The sequence below is a fragment of the Drosophila nasuta genome, chromosome 2L (assembly GCF_023558535.2).
Source record: "Drosophila nasuta strain 15112-1781.00 chromosome 2L, ASM2355853v1, whole genome shotgun sequence".
NCBI lineage: Eukaryota > Metazoa > Arthropoda > Insecta > Diptera > Drosophilidae > Drosophila > Drosophila nasuta.
In genome coordinates this window covers 3293186-3307671 of record NC_083455.1, presented here as the reverse complement: position 1 = coordinate 3307671, position 14486 = coordinate 3293186, and the positions used below count along the sequence as shown (strand labels likewise).

General features: G+C 37.5%; 3 protein-coding genes across 5 annotated transcripts; 2 read left to right on the top strand and 1 right to left on the bottom strand.

Annotated features, from left to right (window-relative positions):
* The first annotated feature begins 422 nt into the window (after positions 1 to 422).
* Positions 423 to 2199, top strand: LOC132798221 (RNA-splicing ligase RtcB homolog). Its single transcript, XM_060810000.1, has 2 exons — positions 423 to 1824; positions 1886 to 2199. The coding sequence occupies exons 1-2, from the start codon at positions 532 to 534 to the stop codon at positions 2111 to 2113; spliced, it is 1521 nt and encodes a 506-aa protein (XP_060665983.1). The 5' UTR covers positions 423 to 531; the 3' UTR covers positions 2114 to 2199.
* Positions 2200 to 2968: 769 nt separating this feature from the next.
* Positions 2969 to 7531, top strand: LOC132798131 (ras-related protein Rab-9B). The gene is given in 4 exon segments (XM_060809867.1): positions 2969 to 3305; positions 3307 to 3474; positions 6090 to 6284; positions 6354 to 7531. Coding segments are annotated over 4 exon segments (798 nt in total). The 5' UTR covers positions 2969 to 3281; the 3' UTR covers positions 6765 to 7531.
* A 7-nt stretch (positions 7532 to 7538) lies between these two features.
* LOC132798129 (alpha-tocopherol transfer protein-like) lies at positions 7539 to 14069 on the bottom strand. Of its 3 annotated transcripts, XM_060809859.1 has the most exons (6): positions 10803 to 10985; positions 9866 to 9974; positions 9471 to 9650; positions 8627 to 8721; positions 8414 to 8567; positions 7539 to 8348 (listed from the first exon to the last, which is right to left on the bottom strand). In XM_060809859.1, exons 2-6 carry the CDS (start codon positions 9867 to 9869, stop codon positions 7861 to 7863), a joined length of 921 nt encoding a protein of 306 aa, XP_060665842.1. In that variant the 5' UTR covers positions 9870 to 9974; positions 10803 to 10985; the 3' UTR covers positions 7539 to 7860. The 3 variants fall into 3 exon arrangements, with proteins under 3 accessions (XP_060665842.1, XP_060665845.1, XP_060665841.1); XM_060809862.1 differs by lacking the exons at positions 9866 to 9974; positions 10803 to 10985 and adding an exon at positions 13951 to 14069; XM_060809858.1 differs by lacking the exons at positions 9866 to 9974; positions 10803 to 10985 and adding an exon at positions 13280 to 13666.
* Between the last annotated feature and the right edge of the window lie 417 nt (positions 14070 to 14486).

Below are 14486 nucleotides of genomic sequence, written 5' to 3'. Positions count from 1 at the left end.
TAGGGTTAAACTATAACAATAGTTCGGTTGGATTTTAAATTGCAACTTCTTAAAAAAAAAAATGCTCGGAATTCAAACAGATGCGCCTTCTATCACCCAAATATTAGGATTGTAGAGGCGTTTGCTTTGATACATTGTGCGATGTAAAATCGTATATTCTGAGTGGATGGTCACACTCTTCATTGCCTGGGCGTGTTGGAAATATATCGATATTTTGGAAAATCAATAATATTGATATTGCTGCAATTTCATTTAATTCATAAAAGCTTTTCACATTTTCTTAAAGAATTTGGATTGAACTAATTTTAAAAAATAAATATTGGGTGAACATTTGTTCCAAGTCAAAACTGAACCATTTTTGCTCACATGCCAGGGATGGGATGAACGACTTATCAATATCGATATGCACAAAATTTACCGGCCGGATTTATTGACATCAGCTGTATTGCGAATGTTGACGAAATAGATAACATCAATTTCACATAAGTAAATAAAAACCGGTGACTAATTCAATTTAATTTAATACGCAAAATGGTGGTCCGTTCGTACAACGACGAACTGAAGTATCTAGAGAAGATCAATGATCATTGCTGGCGCATCAAGAAGGGCTTCCAGCCCAACATGAACGTGGAGGGCTGCTTCTATGTGAACAGTCGCCTGGAACAGCTGATGCTCGAGGAGCTGAAAAACTCGTGTCGCCCTGGAGCCGTTGGCGGCTTCCTGCCCGGGGTTAAGCAGATTGCTAATGTGGCTGCACTGCCAGGTATCGTAGGACGTTCGATTGGTTTGCCGGACATTCACTCGGGGTATGGCTTTGCCATTGGCAACATGGCAGCATTTGATATGGATGATCCACTGTCCGTGGTAAGTCCCGGTGGCGTGGGCTTTGACATTAATTGCGGCGTACGTTTGCTGCGCACAAATCTCTTTGAAAAAGATGTGCAGCCCGTCAAAGAGCAGTTGGCGCAGTCGCTCTTCGATCACATACCGGTGGGCGTGGGATCCAAGGGTATCATACCCATGAATGCCCGCGATCTGGAGGAGGCACTCGAGATGGGCATGGATTGGTCATTGCGCGAGGGCTACGTATGGGCCGAGGACAAGGAGCACTGTGAGGAATATGGTCGCATGCTGAACGCCGACCCCGCCAAGGTGAGCATGCGTGCTAAGAAACGCGGATTGCCGCAGCTAGGCACACTGGGCGCTGGCAATCATTATGCCGAGATTCAAGTCGTCGATGAGATTTACGACAAGTGGAGCGCCTCCAAAATGGGCATCGAGGAGAAGGGACAGGTGGTGGTCATGATTCACTCAGGCAGTCGCGGCTTTGGTCATCAAGTGGCCACCGATGCGCTCGTCGAGATGGAGAAGGCCATGAAGCGCGACAAGATCGAAACCAACGATCGCCAATTGGCTTGTGCTCGCATCAACTCTGTTGAGGGTCAGAATTACCTGAAGGCGATGGCGGCCGCAGCAAATTTTGCTTGGGTCAATCGCAGTTCGATGACGTTCCTCACGCGACAGGCGTTTGCAAAGATGTTTAACACAACGCCCGATGATCTGGATATGCATGTTATCTACGATGTTTCCCATAACATTGCCAAAGTGGAGAATCACATTGTCGAAGGTAAGGAGCGCAAGCTGCTGGTGCATCGCAAGGGTTCAACACGCGCCTTCCCTCCACATCATCCCTTGATTCCCGTGGACTATCAGCTAACTGGGCAGCCAGTTCTTGTTGGTGGCACCATGGGTACCTGCAGCTACGTCTTGACGGGTACAGAGCAAGGCATGCACGAGACCTTCGGCAGCACCTGCCATGGCGCGGTAAGCACAACATAAGAGAGTTATTAAATCAGCATCGATTTTAAATTTGAATGGTCTATAGGGTCGCGCTTTGTCGCGTGCGAAGTCACGTCGCAATCTCGACTATAAGGAGGTGCTGGACAAGTTGGATCAGTTGGGCATTGCCATTCGGGTGGCCAGTCCTAAGCTAGTCATGGAAGAAGCTCCCGAAGCGTACAAGGACGTCACGGATGTTGTGGACACCTGCCATGCGGCGGGAATCAGCAAGAAGTGCATCAAAATGCGCCCCATTGCTGTTATCAAAGGCTGAAAGCACAAATCAATATTAATTTATAACAAGCGACATTTATAATATGAAACTTTTGTATTTAATAATAACAAAATCACTACTCGAAATGGTTATTTTTCAAGTTAAATGAGCCCAACTTGGGAACTAGTTTTGCCAACTCTCCATTACCAATATTGCAATTTCAAAATTATTTCATTATTAATAGTTTCATATTCCGTTTTCTGTGATTTCAAGGCAAAGGGAAGTTAAAATAGTTCTAAATCATATAAGCATTAGCAATAATCTTTTTGAACTAAGCAGGGTGATCAAGTGGATGTTTTTTTATTATACAAAATAGCAGAATTAAATTAATTCGAAAAGTGCAGTCTACTTTCAGGAAAATTCTACTTTGAAGTCGATGTCTCAAAAATTTGTGTATGTGTTGCTTAGTACAAAAATTGGGATGTTTTATTTAAGGCACATCGAATAAAATGCGATGTTTCGAGCCCTAAAGGAAGCAGCAATCACTCGATATGATGTTTGGATTGTAACTATTTTTTGCTTGCTCACAATCACTACAAACATCATCAGATCGTGCCATTTCTATGAACAGATTCAGTAATTCAACATGCTAATTCGCTTATTTTTGGTAGTGAAATAGTAATCCGGTTAGTCAATGCAATGTCCCTTGCCCGGCGGTAGTCCATTTTGTCGAAAGAGTAAATCACTATAAGACTTGCCAAGTCAAAATACGGCAATTTAAAGAACGGCTTAAAAGCAATTCTTTTAAATAAGATCAGCTTTGTAGTATATTTATTGGCCTTTTTTTGCAGTAGATTTAGATTTAGTGTATTTTGTAGCTTTTGGTGTATTTGAAATGCAAGCCGCGGTCACATTGGTCATTAGTAGCGACACCGCGCGGTTGAACGCAAGCTCAACAGAGTGTTCAATTTCAATGGTTTAATTGTCAGTTGGGCAAAAAGTGCACGTTACTATAATTACAACAATAAATAAATGTAAATAAATGCCTTGCAACGAGATAAATGATTGATGAGACAAAAGAAGTTGAATTCAAACAGATCCGCGTGACGTGTGTGTAGTGATAATTTACTGTTGCGCAGTTTTTACAGCAATTTACTTTATATTATTTTTTATTATTGTTGCTATTGCGACAACCGGCGGTTGGTTCCCCCTACGTACAAATACAAAAATGACAAATATGCGACCGCCGCAAAAAAAATAAACTACTCAAGGTCATCATATTGGGCGACGGTGGTGTGGGAAAGTCGGCGCTACTCACACGCTTCGTATCAAATCGTTATGAAGAAAACAATTTCCATACCATTGGAGTGGAGTTCATGAACAAGGACATCACAGTCGACGGAGAAAAGTACACGCTGCAGGTCAGTGTGTGTGAAAGAGCAGGACAGAGAAAGGGACACTTTCAAATTACTAATTCAATTATTTGGCTTCGTTCAGTTCCGTTAATTTGGGCTTGCGGTCACTTCGCTTACTTCAACTGGGCAGATAGTAAAGTAAAAGTTTTGATTGATTTCTAGCACAAAGCTTTTAATAGTGCATTTCATAAGTATTTGTCTATATCGTTAGGAAGTTTCTACGACACGATGTTAGTCATTTCGTGCCTAAAGTCGTGCTCAGCTCGCACTGTCGTGACTTAGTTCGTAGTAAACTCTTATTTGGTTTGAGTTCACTTCAGCAGCGGCTGCCGACTATTATCTTTCCATCTGTCCCCACTCACACGCACACACACACAAACAACATAGTCAAACAAAAAAAGAATACGAGGTGTCTACGGTGAAATACCCGTAATCTATTTTTAAGAAAAACTAGCAATTTTGCGTTGCTAACATTTTTAGAGCATCTCAACATTACGTTGACATTAGAATAGTATTGCAAATTTTATTATCAATAGCTATAATGTTAAGTGTAACTATAACTTGCATACTTAATTGTTTCTTCATATGCGTTAACTCAACATAATATACTATGTTGGTGTTATTTCTTTTATAGTCTCTTAAATCGAAGTGTTCAAAGAGCCGCATTGGATTAAGATTATATATACGAGTATACATATATACTTTATGCGTTTAAAGATTTTGTGTAAACAAAATTTTCATTAAAAAAATGTATTCCGTTGTCTTCAACTGATAATACCTTTCTAGCCTGTGAATAACGGGTATAAGCACTCGCATACACTCACACCTACAAACGCTCAATTAACGTACGTCTTAACAGCAAACTGAAGCAACAATGCGCTCACTTTGTTTTACATTCTAAATGTCTAAGCAAGCAACAGCGTATGAAGATATATGTATGCATATGTATGTGTGGTCTTCCCATGCGTAGGAAACCCTTCATATAAATTCCAAAGTCGCTTCTAACGGATATGTAGTAGAGTTTTCGCCAAGTGTTTTTAGCGCTTATTTCTCCAACCCTCTTCTTTATCCGTCTCCCATCCATCCACGATGATGCACTTTATTTATGCTGTCGGCTTTCATTTGAATTCACATTTTCACAGTCGGACAATTTTTGTCTGTATGTGCCTTATAAATATGCAACAGGCTAAAGCTCGAAGTGTACTCAGATCGCTGTGCACAATGCCATTTCAAATCAATTGACGCTATAATCGATGATAATGTTAATGTTCAATACAACAAATAGTTGCAAAACATTCAAAAGCTTACCATAATTCCTATTGGGTTGTGCTGTTCATTATTATTCTTCTTAGTCATACATTTTTGCTGTAATTTTCTGCAACAATGCCATCAAGCAGAGAGTTTTTGTTAACGCTTCGGTGATTTTTGACCAAAAAAACAGCAAGAAGTGTGTGATTTCGTAAGCGTAGAGGTCTTTTATGCGTGGAGTATATATTCATTAGTATAGTATGAATGGTCACTCAGGGAAATACCCTGTAAACAGGTTTTGAAAAGATATTAAGATCTGGTTGAGTCAGTTGCTTGTTCAACGGACTTAATAAATGCAGATGCAAACAGGGGTTTCTGGATTTCTCATACACTTCTGGACAAAGCAAACCGCTACAAAATTATATCTAAAATTACACCCAGTTTTCTTGAAGATGCTTGCATTAGAGATAATGTCTATTGACATGGAATATTATGAGAGATCATTTATATTGCGGCCTTTGCTGAACCTCGTCGATCACACCTCTATTGTATCTTAAGCTTAGAATCTTTCTATGGATATGAGCTTTTAACACATTTTCTCTCTAATTGAATGAAAATATGTACATATATATTGAACTATAAGGTAGATATGAGCTTGATGTCTCTTGACTTCATGTAAAATGTGTGCATTATTTACTAGTAAATGAATAAGATCTGTCTGAACTAAAGAAATTCGAAAGTACTCATTGTTAGAATGGATAACCTACTACTGTATATGAATATCAAATTTTGTTGACATAGGGCCAATGTTGATTAAGTAATTAATTCAATACTACAGTGAAAATAATACCAGCTATTATTATTATGTGTTACCAAGATACAATTTGATACTCACATCAGAATTATTACTGATACATATTAATATAATCAATGTCTAACCAAATTAGAATTCTATTAAGTATATATCGATTCCGTGCGACTGCTTAAAAACTTTGTTTTAAATTTTGATCAAATGTTTTGTGTAGCTTGTTTTTGTCATTAGTTAACACACCTGTGTTTATTCATTTCTTTTGTTGCCTTTTGTCTGAATTTGTTTTGATTTGCTTATCAGCGATTCGCTATCAGTTGCCGGGTTTTGCCTCTGGAGGTCTAGGCTTAGGAGATTTCAGCTGGTGTGACTGTAGCTCGGCATTACGCAAACTTTTGCTATCTTTCTGTCTGTGACCCTACACTGAAAATGATGCATATAGTTGTGACCTCAATTAGGGTCTAGAGATACACACTATTTTCACGTCGGGGTAATCAACAAAATTGCAAATTTCAATTAAGCGTTAATTGAATGTCAATTAAGATGCAAGTTGTTCTAATTTTAGATATGGGATACAGCTGGACAGGAGCGTTTTCGTGCCTTGAGAACGCCCTTCTATCGGGGCTCTGACATTTGCTTGCTCTGCTATGCCGTGGATGATCGGGATAGCCTGCGAGGACTACGACTATGGCGCAACGAGTTCCTCAACTATGCGGACGTGAACGCAGACAGATTTCCCTTTATTGTGGTGGGGAATAAGGTAAGCTTTGCCAACAACTTGCAGTTCAATGTCAATGTCAACACAAGACTGTCGCGTCTGCATTTACAGAATGACATTCGACCGGATAAGCGACAAGTGGGACGCGAGGATGTGCAACAGTGGTGTGCGGAGCAATCGATTGCCTCACACATCGAGACCTCCTCGAAGACGGCGACCAATGTGACGGACGCCTTCGTGCTTGGCCTGCGCCAATGGAAGACAATGGAGTGCGTAGCCGAAGCGGAGCAGCGACAAAATGGCGACACCATTGATTTGACCCGTCCCATTCGGCTGATGCAACGTCGCAGTTGCTGCACCGGCGGTGGAGGGAGCGGTAAACCAACTGACGTCGTCGATGCGGACGACGATGATGGGCAAATTGCAGATGCTGCCATGCGTTCACCCTCCTCAATGTCGCGCCACTTGTTTGGTCAGGCACGTAGTTCACCCAAGGCGCCATCGAGCAATTACCGTCTGTGAGCTCAGACTGCGTGAGTGGGGCAAGTTTGTTTTTTATATTTGTTGTTTTTACATTAAATACTTAGCCAGAGGCAATAATTACATTCCAGTCGGGCTAAATGATAGTTCAGCCGAGTCATAGCGCAGACCAAATACACATTAAGTCTAATGTAGGAAACAGATTCTGAGTTGAAGGCAAATCGAAAGATTAGCGAGTAAGTGTTCTCATCACAGTAGATAAGCTAATTACAATGTCTACATAACAATGGTACTTTTCTTGAGTATGAAACTTGTATAACAGTTTGAAATTTGTTAACATTGAAGAGTGGCATGTAGCTGTGAAAGACAAGGTTTCCAAAAATATGCTGAAGATGTGCTTATTAAGCTATACACCAGTATGTGTAGAACACTTTAACTATATACTTATTTATATAAATGTTTACGGTCTTTATATGACAGTTGTGCCTTTCAATCGGATCAATTGAGTTGACCATTTTGTTTATACTGCTTTAGCTATTATACAATTTTTAATGTAGTAACAGTAACTGGTATACCAAAAAAAGATTTAAAATCGCGACAACAAAATGTATATGAAGCTGTGGGAAAAACATAGTTCAGACAATTGAAGTGACATTTTAAGTGTCTATTAACATATAATGTACACGAAACAATGAAAGCGACTTTGAATAATGGTCTTGACAACAACAAGAGATTTGTATGTCTAAGTATAAACACTTAAATTGTAAATTACACGCATGATGCAACTCAAATAAATTGGAGTCAAAGTTTGTGAGAGTTTGTTTCAATATTAGAAGTGAGATTTATATATGTGTAAATATATAATCTAAGTAAGTACATTATAAAAGCATAAAATATAACAAGCTATAAGTATACATCGCCCCATTTAAATATGTTTAAAGTTGATTATGATAGTTATAACACTTACTGCCAGATTGGAATCTATAGCTTAAGACTAAGGCAAACTTCTTGGCTCTAAGGACTATCGCAAGCGTTGGCTGGAGAAGCGTATAACAGTTGATTGACTTAATTAATCGAGTTGTGGCTATACGAGAGAGAATATCACTTGCTGTGCACATTGCTAGGTTCAAGGCCCCGCTCACTTCTTCTTGTAACCATACGAATTGATGGCATCGTACTCGGCATCGCACATGAGCAGCAGCTGATACCATTGATCGCCATCGATGCGGGGCAGCTCGAGGATGCCGCCATAGCAGGATGGCAGACATTTGGGAGACATGTACTTGTGCAGGGATTCGCGATCGGTACCGTGGAAGATGATGCGACTGCGCAGTTTCTCGCGCAGGAACGGCTTGAACAGGGCAAACACCACATTGAAGATCTTTGGCTGGTTTACAATGTGAATCGCCTTGATGCGCAGCGGCACCGAGTCCTGTAGCCAGTCGACAATGCGCTTGGCGAATGGTGGCGTAAACTGCCAAGTCTGCTGCAGGCTGAGGCCATCCATATCGAAGATGACAACGGCGCCATTGATCTGTGTCTCTGGCTCAAGCATGGCAGCCTCGAGGAAAATGACAGCGCCCTTGAAGACCTCATCTAGAGTCACCTGCTTGTGCTTCCAGCGTTCTAAACATGGACAAACGCTTATTAATGTGATGTCAGTAAAGTCACTCAAAGAATAATTCACTTACTGCCCAGTTCAAGAAGAAGAATACGGCGACCACACTGATCCCTATTGGGAAACACTGTGAGGATGTTGTTTTTGAAGATGTTTGCTTCCCGTGTGGGCTTCAGATCCTTATAAACGTCCGAGTGCTTCACTTTGAACGAGTAGTACCGCTTGATCTATGAGTACAAGGAATGATGCATTAGAGAGTGCAATGAGAGCAAATAGAACTGCTTACCAAGTCGCGGGCACTTTCAGGATAATACTTGCAAGGCCGTAGGAAACGAATTAGCCATTCCTCATTGTCCTTGGGACAGTAGAGATCGGTTTCAGCTGCAAAGCAAACGTGTAGAGTAAATACTTAGTTATTAGCTAGATCTATAAATGTTTATACAAAAGTTAATGAACGGTTCGCTAAGTGTTGATCTCGATGACCTTTTTCCATTACGTGCGTCTGATATAAATTGTATATTTATATCTACAATGTCGTCGTAAGCTTCTTTAATGAAGGGGTCAATTCGTAATGTCAGGAAATCGACTTTCAACCCATTAAAATCTACGAGTTAAGTAAAAACTTGTACCTTATGATTAACGACATGCTACGATGCGACTTTTCTATTAATAATTATGTAAGCTTAAACAAATGGGATTTGTTCAGCTTTACGCGATTCTTAAAATATCTACTTTTAATTTTATATCTGAGATGGAAGATCATTTCAATAAGGCTAGACAACAACATTGTAAAGCCATATTTAGATCAGCACAGCTCCTGAAATTATTTATAGTACAAATCTCATTGATTATCTGAATCTGATTTCTATTAATAATGGAATCAGAGAATATAACTATGTAACGATTATCTTAGACAAAAACAATACTTTACAAATGCAACTTAAAGATTTTTCAGATCTGTTCCACTTTGATTACGTTGTTACATGTTAATATGGGGATCACCTTGATTCTACATATTAATATTCATGGGGAAAGTTAACCAGATACCCATGAAATCTTTTTTTCCCGTATTCTTGAGCTTGCAAAACAAGTTTGCAAGTTTATATATGCATATATATATTTATACTCACCCTCCAATAGGCGCTTTAGCTCCTTAGTTGCCTCTTTTTGTCTTTCGGGAGATTCACGTAACTCTCGCACCGCAACTTCCTTTGTTGGGGCAGTGGCATCGCCGAGTTCAAATTGTAGTGTGAAATCGCCCAATTGAATAGAGGGCAGACTTTCAATATCCGACAACATGGTGGGGACTCCTGTAATAAAGAGGAGCGAATAGAGAAAATGATAATTGTGCTTCAATTAGTATACGTAACTGGAGAAAAATTGAAATTGGGCTTTGATCTCTGGTCTGACCACTTAAAAATTGCTAACTAACTAAATAAATCATAGTCAATTATACACTTAGTATTTAAGCACATATAGTATGTAAAAGTTCTCTCTACAAATATTAAGGTAATTATATACTTACTCATTTTGATGTTGATTTTCAGCTACTTTTTGTAATTATTTTGTAGATTCTCTTTTTTTTTTAATTTAATGTTTTATTCAAAAGATGTCAAGTCTTTTATTTATGTGAGCTTAATGACAAAGTTTGCATATTATTGAAAGTGGTTATTTATTTTTGGAGCATTTAACGTATGTTGAATTACAGTATGTCTCAATTAATTAATTTTTATATTCTCTTTTTTTTTAATTTAATGTTTTATTCAAAAGATGTCAAGTCTTTTATTTCTGTTAGCATAACGACAAAGTTTGCATATTATTGAAAGTGGTTATTTATTTTTGGAGCTACTCTAAAATATGGAGTTATCTTCTTAACCTTGACATTTGTTTCAGTTTTAATATTTTGGTTAGCAAATTGAAACATTTAATAACGGATGTCAAATCACAGTATGGCGTTAAAACTTAATTATATAAATAGAGACTGTGATAAATAGTATTTGCTAATTGAATCTTGAGCTGAATTCTCGAGTACAACTGGTTATAGTTCAATGATTTGAAGGTTGAAACTAGTTTTGCTCTAGGCTTCAAATTACAAATGTGTATTCTAATAATATACCGAAATATACCATATATATACTATATATAAGGAACTTCTTCTTAAGTATTAATAATGACGGTGATATAATAGTTTTCGAGATAATCAAAAAAAAGAATGATCTACATTGTGATGGAACGAAATCATTTTGTATCAATTTGGATAACCACAATTAATTGCTAATATATTCAAATATGCTCATGGGTTGAAAACCTCAATTTAAATGATAAGTTTCAACCGTATAGTGTTTTATGCTTGCTTTGGCAAAACCCAAAATCAAACAACTTATGAATTGTTAATGTGCTTGCCAAAAAAGCAAATACAACATAATAATAATCATCATAGCATCTAAAAAAGTAGTACACACTCAGCGCAAAACGCAACACAGCACAAAAGTTAATATTAAATCGAAACCGAAATTGAAACTGAAACCGAAAACGTAAAACTCGTTTTTTGGGACGACAATAAAATTGAATGACGGAGTAAAAGAAGGCGGCAAAATATGGAGACGACTAAAAATGCGTCCAACGGAGCCGAAAGAGCTGACGAAACTGACTGTTGTGGCAAAAAGCGCGTTACGGAGATTTTATACCAAGCCAAGAATCAAAACAGGTAACAGATGGAAGCTGAAGCTCAAGTCGAAGCTAAAGTTGAAACTAAAGCTGAACTTGAGCATGACATTCACGTGCTAGTCTCAGCGAGATATACTCACGGAGCGGGTCAGAAAACTAAACGAAACTACGAAACTCGAATACTCTTTAACATGTCATTAAATGTAGTAAAGTGCTAAAGGAAAATTTTACGTGGAATAATTCTTGATTTAATTATATTTATACAAACATTATACATTATTTATGATCCATTTCCAATTTCAATACAATAAAAATAAACTCTAATATATTCTTTTTTAAAATTTTGAAGTTAAATAAATATTGAAGTTTACCAACCAATCTATTAAAATCGAAAAATGAAAATGCACTTTAAACTGACATTAAAGTGTCCGTCTAACTATCTGTATTGATCTCAGAAACGTATAGAGCTGTAATTTTCGACAGCGCTTGTAGCTTTTGCACGCAAACGGATCAATCGAATAACAAGCGTTATTTTGACGCTGCGATTTTTTTTAAAATACAATCATAATACAATTCTAAAAATTTGCAATCAGATAAGAATTTTAGGAGTTATTTAAGATGCCATATTTTTGATGTAATGTAAAATATACTGCTTTTGGTACATTTTAGTACTTTTGCAGTTGAATATAGAATTCAAATTGAACACAAGTAAGACACACTTTCAATTATTGTGGCCACTGGTCCAACCATTAATAAGATTAAATATCTAACAGATCATTCGAACTTAACCTTAGGGTATAAAAGGGAGAGAGAGCGAGAAATACAGAGAGTAAAATAAAAAAGGGAGAGCAATGAGAGATGCATGTTGAGTGCATTTGGGAAATTATGCCACTGAAAAAGCTGGTTTTCATTGCGGTTGCTCAGCTGTTGTTGTCTCCTATTTTATATCGGATGACGAGCATGGGATATTCCGCATGTGTGTGTGTGTGTGTGTGGATCAGTAGCATCATCTTAGGCATATAATTAAAGGGCAACAAGCACATCTCTCATTTACTTGACCCTGAAGCTTTGTACCTTCGGTTCAATGTTGCTGCTGCGCCCAATGGATGATACACACGTTAATTAGCAATTACCTAGTAATGACACCTGTTCGACGATGACGACGACGACAACAACAGGGCTAACACGTTTCAAATAACACCCAGGCAAGTATGGGCAATGGACTACCTATTTCATTATTATTATTTTTGGTCTAAACGGCAAGCAACACGTGCGAAGCAAACACTACGAAAAGCTTTTTCAGCACACCTTCCACTTCCATTCATTAGTCTCGATTTTGGTGTACAACTCTCGATTTCGTTTTAAGCTGGTTTGTAAATGTTAAATAACCTGAAACTTATTGATCAGCTGATTGGATATTAAGCCGAGCAATTTCAAACGAGGTGGGGAAGAGGCAAAATGCTAATAATATTAAAGATTGTAACAAATTTTAATAAATAAAACAGTTTCAAACGTAAAGGGCTGTTTTAACAAGTTTACTAAATGATTGTGGAAACTGTGTAATAATTGAGTGGTGAAATAAAATTCTATTCATATAATAGTGAAAAATCATTAATTCTTAAGTAAAAATCTTAATTCAATTACAAATTTTGTATTTTAAATATATATTAACTGTATAATAAACGAAAAAAACAAATAAGTTTGTGTGCAGAATGGTTAGGTAAGAAGTTTAATAAATTGAAATTAATTAAAAGTTTATACAATGACTGCAGAGCAATTTAAAAAAAAAAAGAATGGTTAAGTAAGAAGTTTAATAAATTGAAATTAATTACAAGTTTATATATTGGACTGCAGAGCAGTTAAAAAAAAAAACTTTTCAATTTATTCAAAGAAGGAATTTGACATTGACAGGTAAAGGGCTTTGACCATTGTGTCTATATGAGAGAGTTTCGGAAATGTTTTTCATTAAATTAATTAATATACGCCGGGCCATTAAAAGGATAAAAGTTGAAACGGTGACAAACATTTCAAGTTGATCGTAAAAAGCGCTTTGAGGTCAGAAAAGTAATGTACTTTTACGATATTTATGTATTTACTTATAAGAGTACAAATATACATATATATATGTATATATATAAGAGTATATATGCAAGGCCAAGCTAAAGGGCAATATAAAAAGTGCTTCAACCTTACGTGCCAAAAACTTATAAGAGGTAAATAGCGTTCACACATACATACGTATGTACATACATGTATTTGTGTGCTGTCTCACCTGAAGCGATGGCAGCCGACTCAGAAACACTGATGGCCACGCCGACAGTCATTGTCCTAGGCATGTAACTAGTTGCAGTTGTCATGGTGATAAATGCACAACTCGTTAATTTTTATTTTATTGTTGAAATTATTAATGTTCACTATGCAAGTCAATGATTCCTTTCAACGTGACACTTCCTATGGGTGAATATCTACATATATTCACTTATAGCATTTCTTTGAAATCTCACTGTTTACTATTAAATTGGGTCAATGCCAAATGGTTATTGAACTTTACACTACACACAAAAATTTGACTTTTTGTTAAGTTTTCTGTATGATTTGCCTTCACAGTTTGCGGCTTAATTCGATTCGATTCGATTTCAGTGACCCCTTTTTTTTGCAAGCACTAGCACAAGTAGCAACTGTAGCCGAAACTATGCGAATGTAAGTGCAAAAGGAATGACGCGCAAATCTGACAACTTGTCAGGGCTCGCAAGTGTAAGTGAGACAGCAACAAGTTGTCGCCTGCATAATTATGTTGTTTTTGTTTTGTTTGTGTTTAACTCGAAGTCATTGAAGGTATCGTGCTCTTCGTTTGTTAAAGAGAAATCACCAAAATAGCGAAGAGTTACGTAAGGTGCAGATTCATAAATCAAGTTAAGCTAACGTTAAACTGTTAGAACTTACCAAAGAAACGTTACAATGCGGGTTTAATCAGCTAATCCAATTGTTACAAATCGAGATCGAGATCCTTTAAATCAAGCGTCTTCAACACAGGTCTAGCTCGCTCTTGACACGTTTAGAGACTGAAAATATAAGGCGGTTTATTCAACAGCTTTATACCCGCATCATCGTATGTGTTGAGTGGTGTACAACGCTCTGCTCTAGTAGTTAAGAAGTAACGCAATTACGTATGTACATTTAGATGTACATACAAATATATATCACACACACTCATGCATATATAATTTTATATCGTGGAACTCAGTCACAAGTATTTAAAAAGCAAGTATGTAATTATGGCAACCGTCAGCAAGTTAAACTGTCAACGAATGCATCGTTAGCTGTTATACATTGTCTTTTGCTTTGATATTCCTAAGCACCAAGAAGAAATGTGCAGTCAAAGCAAAACAGGGGTTAAGGCCATCAGCGTATTTTAGTATGCAACTGTTATACTCAATCCCACAGTCACTATTGTAAGCGTGACATTATTTTGATGTTGT